The 9,976-nt window shown below is 42.0% G+C and overlaps 2 protein-coding genes across 4 annotated transcripts in view; one reads left to right on the top strand and one right to left on the bottom strand.

Moving 5' to 3' along the window:
• Positions 1-299: 299 nt before the first annotated feature.
• On the bottom strand, positions 300-7,776 carry tbce (tubulin folding cofactor E). Of its 3 annotated transcripts, none has more exons than XM_023399443.2 (17): positions 7,669-7,776; positions 7,320-7,506; positions 7,112-7,196; positions 6,728-6,892; positions 6,560-6,645; positions 5,764-5,863; positions 5,571-5,673; positions 4,539-4,615; positions 4,335-4,427; positions 3,586-3,650; positions 3,194-3,258; positions 2,935-3,087; positions 2,682-2,820; positions 2,448-2,516; positions 2,262-2,321; positions 2,084-2,175; positions 300-1,322 (listed from the first exon to the last, which is right to left on the bottom strand). In XM_023399443.2, exons 2-17 carry the CDS (start codon positions 7,432-7,434, stop codon positions 1,227-1,229), a joined length of 1,563 nt encoding a protein of 520 aa, XP_023255211.1. In that variant the 5' UTR covers positions 7,435-7,506; positions 7,669-7,776; the 3' UTR covers positions 300-1,226. The 3 variants fall into 3 exon arrangements, with proteins under 3 accessions (XP_023255211.1, XP_023255212.1, XP_023255214.1); XM_023399444.2 differs by having other exon boundaries at positions 7,320-7,441; positions 7,669-7,766; XM_023399446.2 differs by lacking the exon at positions 300-1,322 and having other exon boundaries at positions 2,099-2,175; positions 2,448-2,577.
• Positions 7,777-7,988: 212 nt separating this feature from the next.
• The window catches only part of rbm34 (RNA binding motif protein 34), a 4,912-nt gene continuing 2,924 nt past the window's right edge, over positions 7,989-9,976 (top strand). The window contains 5 exon segments of the mRNA XM_023399442.2: positions 7,989-8,206; positions 8,852-9,008; positions 9,268-9,398; positions 9,595-9,814; positions 9,910-9,969. Of these exon segments, the coding sequence (XP_023255210.2) occupies positions 8,184-8,206; positions 8,852-9,008; positions 9,268-9,398; positions 9,595-9,814; positions 9,910-9,969 (591 nt within the window). The 5' untranslated portion in view covers positions 7,989-8,183.

The raw sequence follows: 9,976 nt of genomic DNA, 5'->3' as shown, positions 1-9,976 counted from the left end.
GTATGATGTTTTTTACTTTACTATACTATGATGTTTTAATTATATTTTTATCTTTACTCTGGCTGCACAGGTCCGAGTCCAACCTTTGCTGCATGTCAGTCTTTCTCTCCAATTTGCCTGTCTCTCTCTCACTATGACTGTATTAAAGCAAAGTTTAGACCCAGCCTTGTTTTTCCACACTCATGTGTTTATACTTTTACTTGAGCTGTGGATCTGAACACATCTCCTCCACCGCTGGACGTTATTTATCCTCTGATAACAGAAAGTGAAGGAAACAAACTCACACCAGCTGCTGATCCTTCGCCTTTACAATAAAAAGATTTTATTGTTCTTTTTTTTTTTTAAACCACATTTTCTTGTTCTTGTTCCAAAATAAACAAGTGAATTCCTCAGTCTACAGCCGTGGTTACAGTAAGAGAATCTACATGTGGCGACGCTGAGCTTTTAAGAACTGGTTAAACACATACACATCTGACTTTTAAAGACTGAATTCAGAATATCTTCAGAAATAAATATATATGAACAAATTTTCTGTAACCAGAATATTTATTAATGTGAAAATTTGTTGAACAACAAAGAAAATGTTTCATATTGTGAAATAAAATGTACCCTGGACAGAATTATTTGATGAATTTAAATTAGTTCAGTGACCTTTAACTTTTCATTCAGATATTCTGGTTAAATATAAATTTGGTTCATTTGATTTGTTTCTGAATTATGTTCTTGAAATCCAGGAGTGCCAGTAATTCTGACCAAGACTGTATCTGTGGTAAAATATTTTAAACTCAAGGTTCGCTTACTTGCTTTTTCTGAATCTTCAGCGAAGAGAACTTGGTAAAGATGAGGAAACACAATCAAACAATTGAGTCTTGACTGGAAACATATTACAAGATTATATTTGTCCAACACAGTTTGTTACACATTAATCAATTAATGGTCAAACCAAAGCCGAAGGTAAAGATGTTTGTTGATTATTTAAATCTGTGAACTTGTTGGTTCAGCTGTAGGTTTCAGCCTGTGATTCATGCGTTGCCGTGGGTTACTCTGGGTGGTTTTTACTCTGTCTTTAGTTTAATGTCTGAAACAACGTCTCAGCAGATCCATGTGTCCGTCCTGTGATAGAAACCATCCACAGACTGCTGCTGTGTGTCCGTCTGACACAGAAACAGCTGAAGTTCTGTCTCTGCTGTGGGACCGGACTTGGTTCTTCAACCTCCTGGACCGGGTCAGGACCAGCGGACCAGCACCTGGTTTCCGTCCTCTATTGAGTAAAACTGTAGAGTCTTCAGGTCGCTGTCAATTTCAAACTCTGTCCCCACCATCTGGACAGAAAAGAACATTTAACTTTCATCAGAGAAAACGAGGAGTTCGATCTGAATTGATTCATCTACTATTTAATTAAGTCATTTTGTCTCACTGAGTCCTTTAAAACTATATTATTTAATATAATGAACTCCTTTCACTTGTTTCTAGAATAAAGTTTCAGTTTTCTTGATTGTAGGTTGAAACAATCGTCCTGGTTGATCTGATGCACAATAACGATACTCAACACTGATGAACAGAACCGCTAACATTGTGTCCGCCACTGCCAGTTACAAGCTAACAGACAACATAAACAAATAAAAGATGCTAACTGCCCTAACCATTCTGAAAAGATGCTAACTGTGCTAAAAGAGGCCAACTGCACTCACTGCTCTGAAAAGATGCTAACTAGGCTGTTTTGAAAAGATGCTAACTACGCTAACCGCTCTGATCTGTCTGCTAGTCTCTGGTTCTGGTCTCAACAGACTCCTCATCTGAGTCTGGGTCTGACTGAGGCTCTCTGATGTTTCCTCCTCTCACCATCTTGATACTCTCTGCTCTTTCACCTGTCCACCTGGAGCAAGCAGGTGGTGGGCGGGGCTCAAGGCCTTATCCACATTTCCCAACCAGGAAGTAAGAGTAGATGAAACCCATGTTAAAGAAAATATGAGTGACGTGAAATAACGACTGTAAACAACTACCTGCAATCTCAACTCACCTGTCTGCTCAGGTGTTGTAACATATATGTATATAAGTGCTGTTGTGTGTGAGCACGCGTCACCTTGGGGCTGGTGTAGGTGAGCTTCAGATCTGCCACAGGAACCTTCAGCAGTCGGTACAGGAGTCCCTTCACCTTCTGAACCTCCATGGTGGCTGAGAACAGAACCACACTCTGCGTCACTCGACTGAACATCGTTTTATTCTGGTTTGATTCACGTCGGTTGTTTGTGTCGTTTTACCTGGAAGCTTCTTCTCGATCGGCTTCCGCTCGCCGGCATCAGGAAACACAAACGTGATCTCTGGAGAGGAAAGGTGAGAGCGGGAAACATCACGTCAGCTGCTGTGTGTTCACTCAGGTGGAAAAAAAAAAACACACATTAACTGTGTATATGAGCCAATCAGAGAGCAGGAAGAGGTGGACTCACTTAACAGCTGATTTTTCAGGGCGAACGGCTCCGGCTTCTTCAGCTCTCCTTCCTCTGGAGCTCCGTACTCTGAGAACAAAGCAAGATGACCAGCACTGACAGAGCAGACGTCTGAAGGCTTCTGGGAAAACTTTGAATGTTTAAAAGTGAAAAATACTTTTTATCTACAGAAAAGAATAAAAACAGGAACCATCCGAACCTCTGGACTCAATTTCTCACATTGTCTAAACTTACTGTCGATGAGGGTCTGGTAACGAGGGTGCTGACTGATGAACTGGGCGCTGGCCTGACTCCGCCCCCCTGCCTTCAGCCACTCCTCTCCGAACATCTTGATGTAGTCAAGCTCCGCCCCCTTCCTGTCTTCAGGCTGTATCTGATGGAAACCATGGCAACGAGTCAGCTAGAGCACACACACGCATGCGCGCACGCACACACACACACACACACACACACACACACACACACACACACACACACACACACACACCTCACAGCTGTTGAGGAGGACCAGTCGTCCCAGTTTGGCGATCAGTATCTGATTGGCTGTTTTGGGGTTTCGGTCGCTGCTCGTCAGTCGGTTGCCACGACACGAAAACTGAACCAGACTACGAAGTTTGGCTAGCTCGTCCACCACACACCACTGAGAGAGAGAAAATATCTTATTTTACAGTCAAGCTGAGGTGAGTAAATCAGCTGTGAGACTGAAGTGTAAAGACTTTAAGTCCGTCCTCGTCACAAACACTCACCTCAGTGATGTTGTTGCGGTCCAGGCTGAGTTTCTTCAGAGCGGGAAACATTTCTGTCGGAGCTCCTGCACAGAAAAGCGTCCGAGTTTAAAACTGGGAAATCAACAGTTAAAGAGTTTCACACAACAGGAAACAGGAAATTCAGTGTTTAAGAATGAGGATAGATGCTGATTTGAATTAAAAAGTAAAAGTTATTCAAAAGCTTTTTAAATTACATTTTATTTTTTACATCGCTGCTTAAATTGTATTTCTACTGTAAATCATAACCTTATTCACTTTGTTTAACTGTGTATTTATGTGTTTGCACATGTAATATTTTAATTTGTGGTTTGATTCGTTCTGTTTAAATAAACCATATTATTATGAAGTTGTGACATGACAGGTAACTTTACCAGGTGCAGCGTCGTCAAAGCGAATGACGGACAGTCCGGTGTTGGACAAGTTCAGCTGCTCCAGTCTGTCATCAAACAACACACAAGAGCTCATCACATCTGCTTTAGGAACATGAACAGGAAATGACTGGAACATAAAATAATTACAAACAACAACACAACAAACACGAGGTTTCATGGTTTCGACTATCTCCATACTTTGTATTAAAGGTAGTAAAATACAGATAAATACATGATGTGAGATATGAAACATATTTCAACACCTATGACCAACATCTGAGGATAAACTGTGACACTTCACAATAAAAGCCTCCAGTTTTTCTCCAGTTCCCTGCAGCTGAAAGACTTTTACTGTGAAGCAACGAACACAAAAGTGAGGCCAGGGTCAAAGTTCAGTTTTAATAAAAGTCGATTTACTGACAAAAGTTTTGAAGAATAATCAGGACTCGTTTTAGAGCAGGAGCTTCATCAAACTTCTTTTCTTCTGTCTTTATTCTTTTGAATTTGATAAAATAAATCACTTTGGAAAGTCCCATTGTTGATTCATATCTGATCATAAAACTGGCAGCCTCTATTGATTTCTGATCAGATCATCTGATTGGCCACCGACAGCAGATGCTCCGGCTCAGACTCTTACAGTAACTTTAACCTGTAAAACTTCCTTTTACTCTTAAATAATCCTAATGTATTGATCAGGGTGATGGACGATGATCGGGACAGTGTCAGTGACTGGGTGCGGTGGACTGTACCTGGGCAGAGCAGAGAGACTGAGCACGCTCTCCTGGACTAAAGGATTAGAGGACAGACTGAGACTCTTCAGGGACTGCAGGACGTCCTCCGGCCTTTAAAGGGTTAAACACGTCAGAGACACAGGGGTTAGTGCCGGGACCACAGACGGACCGGGTGCTGGTCCGGATTGTGAGGTGGAGGAGTTTGAGGGAAACAGGATTTACCTCTGCAGCTCTGTGATGTTGTTCTCCTCCACACACAGATCCTCCAGCTGAGGCCACATGGGGGCGCAGTGCAGGATCTGACCAGAGACCAGCACAGAGTCAGGACAGGAAGTGAATCCAGATCAAACAATCAATATAACATGATGTTTGACGAATTAGACCCTGACAGAGAATTACGGTAAAGTGTGACATCATAAAGAGGCTGCCACTTTTATTTTGAAGCTTAACAGGAAAAAGGAGGGATCAGAAAAGGATTTTTTAATTTCAAGAGACTTTCAAGTGATTCAAATTTTCTATGAATAACTCTTGTAAAATAAAAACAAATAATACATTATTTTATTTTATTCATATATATACATATATATATATATATATATATATATAAAACATTTATCTATATATTTTTACACAATTTTCTTTTTAAATTTACATAAATATAATGTATATAAATAAATACTGTTTCAATACCCAAAATAAATAAACAAATACTTATATATTTTTAATATATATAAGACATAAAATATTTATAAATATTGGTCCAATATCTGTATGTGGGTTTATACATTTGTATTTACTTATTGTATTGGATTGTTCGTGTTTATATTTCTGTATATTATTTTTTACTTGTAATAAATAATAACATTTTTTAGTAGCTTCAATAAAATAAATAAATAAATGCACAACTACAAAATATGTTAAAATTATGCTCATATAAATATTCAAGTAAACATACAGGGTTTTATGTATTGACTTACTTATTTATCTATTTTTGTACAATATCATGTATATTCTAAAATATATAATGTATAGAAAAATGATTTTGAATAATTATATTCATAAACAATAAATATGTCAGTATCAAAAAATAAAAAAAATATAATAAAAATACATTTTATATAAATATATTTTACATCTCTTCCTGTGACAGTGGAGACAAGTGACTGTAAAACTGATCCTGGTGATGAAAATGTGAACAAAGACTGTGTGTGTGTGTGTTTGTGTGTGTGTGGTGTTATGTACAGAGGTGTGTACCTGTGGCCAGGTGAGGTCACAGCTGTTCAGAGCCAGGACTTTGATGTTGCAGAAAGCCTGGCAGTGAGTCGAGGGGTCAGAGGTCAAACGCAGTCTGTTGTTGCTAAAGAATGAAACAAGATGAAACGTTCAACGACAGGACACACACACACACACACACACAGACACACACACACACACACACACAGCGTACCTGAGCTGTAGTCCCTCCAGTCTCTCCAGCTGCTGCGTGACGGCGGCCACGTCCTCCCAGCAGGACAGCAGAGTCCCACTCATGTCCAACCACTGGACGTCTGATCGCTGCTGTTAAGGCGTCACTCAACACAAACACACTCACAACCCGACAGACGCAACAGTTACTGAGCGCCCCCGTTGTTCTGCTGACATCATCTGGGACGTACGGGTCTTTATCAAACTCAGTTCATATTTTTAATGTTCAGATTTTAATGATTATTTTACATCGTCGGGACATCGCTGTCTTTGAGTGAGCAACTGTAAAGATATCACCTGTAAAACCACTACTACCAGTACTGCTACTACTATTACTTCTACTAATACTACTACTACCTCAGCCTCTTCTTGTTTTCATAAGGAGATGGAGATTTTCTTTAAGAACGAGGGAGAGATAATATAAGAGATTAATAAAAGTACATGAGTGAAACATCAGCAAAGTTCTCGGGTGTGTCTTGTGTTTAGTTGTTCCTCCACCTCCTTTAGTAATAATGATACATGTGTATTTGCTGTAATGGAGGCGAGGCTCAGTGTACTGGAAGCACTCCTCCTCTTCCCTGCAGTTCCCAAACCAGGAAACCAGAGCGGCTCGGTGGACAGAAAGAAAGAAAGAAATTGAGTCCGTCCCTCAGTCAGTCAGGGACATCCCAGATTATAGGACTGGCTCTGCTGTCGCGATCCAGCCAAAAACATTCATCCTCATTAACTTCACATTAACTCACATCCCCTCAGTGAGAAGAGACTCTGCAGAAAGATACTGGGTGTTGTTTTCTTGATTTCTCCATCGTCTCCGGGGCCGTTCACCTCACAGCGACTCAGTATCACTGACGGAAGACTCTCATAACTACAGAGACAAAAAAAAAAAGTGAAGGTGAAATTAACTGACAGAACGACTGACACACGGCCGTGCATCTCCTTCTCCGTACCTGCGCTCCTCGACGCACCACCACTTCAGCTTCTTGTCGGAGATGGAGATCTCCTCACTCAGCACCTCCTCTGTGTCGACCTGGTACACCTGTCGCACAGCGGCCAGGTAGTCCACACCGAAGCTCGCCTTCGCCGGGCGGACGAAGGAACCTCCTTTAGTGTGACTGAGAGAGTCCAAAGAAAACAGTCAGGGACACAACATTCAAGTTTCAGCCATAAAACGGCGAAAAAAGATTCTAATTCTATTTATTGAATCTATCAAATATACATCACTCGTCATCAGACTACTTCATTTTAAAAGCTGCTGAGCAAACACGACACCAGAACTCTGACATTCAGGTGAACTGAGAAGAATTGTATTGTCACATTAAAGTGAGGATCACCTGCATGTAAAATACTGGACTCCCTCGTGGCTGCCGTCATGCTTCCCTCTGTCGGGGTCATCCCACTCCACGCCGAGCCACAGCCCTGAACACACAACACACACATTTGGTTCCTTTGTTTCCTCCGTCACTTATCTGAATGTTTCTGTTGTTTGGTGTTTGGAGTCAGTGGATGACTGGACTTTCCATCTGGCAGCCCGGTTCTGACCTGCTGTGGGTGGTACCGGACCCACGTACCGCACCGTGGCCCGCTCCCCGCCGCAGGACACCCGCCTGCCCACCGCTTCCTCCGGCACCTCCGGCTCCGTCTGGTCGACTCCCATCGAACCGCTGCCGAGCAGAGAAACCCCGAAGCCGAACAGACAGACAGTCAACGCGGGAACCAGCTCCCGGTGCTGTAATGACGGTTAACTAATTACGTTGCGTCACGTTAATTTTTACTTATTTTGTGACATTATAACATGACGTCAGCTGAATTTATTCTTCTATTGGCCCCCGAAATTTCACAAACGCATGTAAAATACTTTCTGCTATTTAAAAAAGAACTACAAACTTACCTGTAACGTTTAAAGGTGTAGATTTAGGCGCGTGGTCGCTGCTGCGCTAGCTGCCAAACCAAAACATTACACGGCTGAGCATCAGCGGAAGTGACCGATTTCAACGTTGCACTCGTTTCCTGTGAAACTTTTCTAACGAAAACCAATAAAAAAATATACAGTAAATTAAACATACGTTTCTTTTTACGTACATTATATTTACGTGTGTTTAATTACAATCGTCTTGGACCGGAAGTGTGCCGCTCAGTGGCGTCAAATCAACGTTAATTCAAAGAACAATTAAAGGAACCTTTGTTTCGCTGTGGCCGTGTTCACCGTGGGGAACAATTCGCAGTAACACAGCAGTGTGCTTGGAAAGAAAACGTGTGGATGCGCCGTAATTATCATGTAATTGCAATTTAAGTCCTAGAAATCCGTGTACATGCTGCCGTTTACCGGATAAATTATTTATTTCCAATAAGAAGAACGAACAGGAAGTCAGTCTCCGAGTGACGCCGGAGGAACCCGAAGAAACGATGAAGAAGAAACTTCACCAGAGGTTTGTTTACACCTTTTTACTCCCCAATGTATCGTCAGTGAAAATAACCTGCGTCTTATCTCTGACCTCAGATTCATTTTCAGTATTAACAGATAATAATAGTAATAATTAGTTCATTAATTTTAAGTCTGCAGGTGAGGCAGCAGCCTGCAGACAGAACTCAGGGCAAAGCGGCTAAAGTTTTATTTCATATAAACCCTCAGTTTATATCATATAACCTATAAAAAATGAAAGATTAAAGTATATAATTTATATAAATTCATTGACCAATCTATCAATTTAATGGGAAAGTAATTAGTAGATTAATTGCTCATCAGAAGTTGCAGCATTAAACAGAATATTTATTGATAAAAAGAAAATGAATCTCTTTGGATTCTTATCTTCCCCATGTTTGTCCATCCTGGAAGACGGATCCCTCCTCAGTCGGGATCCACTTCCTCCTTTTTTCCATATTTCATATATTCCATATTTCTCTTTTTCTGAATCGAGGGTCTGAAGACGGATGATTTTCTCATCCTGCAGCAAATCAGTGATTTGTGATATTTTGCTGTATAAATAAATTCGACTTGACTCTTTAGTTAAACATCTTTAAAAGTAGGTTTTTCAGTCTCTGTATTTTCCTCATGTGAGTGTTTCTGTCGTCAGTGGAGAGGCGTCATCAGAACAACAGGCAGCTGACTACGTGGTGGGTCAGGTGTCAGGAAGTTTGTTCCAGAAGAACGCGGCAGCTCCTGGGTCGCTGTCGACTTTATTCAGCACCGCTGCCCCAGCTGCGTCTCTGCTGTTTCAGCCTGCACCCGAGGTGAACACGCACACACACACACACGCACACACACACACACACACACGTACACGTACACGTACACACACATTTACTGTAGGTTTTTAACAAGCATACAGAGTAGGGACTATTTTCAGCAGCGGATTAATCCACATTTGGTGCTGTAGTGAGTATTTGAGTCATGTGACACACACACTTCCTGTTTGACTCTGCACATGAGAATATCACTTTAACGTATCTCGTGTTGTTGGTTGTGTTGTGTTTTGTGTCGTCATGGCAGCCGGTTCAGAGGAGCACAGAGGAAAAGCAGCAGCAGAATGAAACTCCAGGTGTCAAAGGTCAACCAGGGCAGAAGAAGAAGAAGCAGCCGCCAAAGGAGAAATCAGCAGCCGACCAGAAGCTGGAAAACAGGTGAGAGGTTCAGTTTCTTCTTCCTTTCAGTCTTTTCTTCCTCTTATAGAAAAATCTAAACTCGTTGAATCTTCATCGTTCCTTTGATTTGTCGAACAGGCGTCAAATGAAGCAGCTTTAGTCTGAAAACCTTCATCTGTGACTCTGTCTCTTCTCATGTCTCCCCTTCCTCTTCCTCCTCGGCGGCTGGTTTCAGGGAGAGCGGTCTGCAGGAGGCGGACGACGACGAGCGAGGGCAGGAGACGTCGGTGAAGAAGAAGAAGAGGAAGAGGAAGGCGTCGGAGTTGGGCGGAGAGAAGGATGTGGAGCACTGGGTGATGAAGAGGCAGCGGCTGAAGGCCAGCAGAGAGGAGGAGGCCGTGAAGAGCAAGAGGACGGTGTTCGTCGGCAACCTGCCCATCAGCTGCACCAAGAAGGTGATGTTGAGTTCGTGTGTCTGATCAGTGCAGGATGTTTCCATGTGAGTCGACGAGTTGTTGTTCATTTGATATTTTTCTCTTCTGTTCTTCAGACGCTGCGGAGCCTCTTCAGGGATCAAGGATCCATCGACTCCATCCGCTTTCGCTCCGTGGTAAAAA

This window comes from Seriola lalandi, unplaced genomic scaffold, assembly GCF_002814215.2.
Source record: "Seriola lalandi dorsalis isolate HSWRI2012SDOR001 ecotype SW California unplaced genomic scaffold, Sedor1 jcf7180002051925, whole genome shotgun sequence".
Classification (NCBI taxonomy): domain Eukaryota; kingdom Metazoa; phylum Chordata; class Actinopteri; order Carangiformes; family Carangidae; genus Seriola; species Seriola lalandi.
The sequence above is the reverse complement of the archived record's forward strand: the minus strand, read 5'-3'. Positions and strand labels throughout refer to the sequence as shown.

Coding starts and splice junctions, on each gene's coding strand:
- tbce (XM_023399443.2), bottom strand. CDS start 7,434: ATGGGAGTCGACCAGACGGAGCCGGAGGTGCCGGAGGAAGCGGTGGGC. Junction 2,322..2,447: donor CCTGAAAAATCAGCTGTTAA/GTGAGTCCACCT, acceptor TTTCCTCTCCAG/AGATCACGTTTGTGTTTCCT. Junction 2,176..2,261: donor GATCGAGAAGAAGCTTCCAG/GTAAAACGACAC, acceptor TTCTGTTCTCAG/CCACCATGGAGGTTCAGAAG.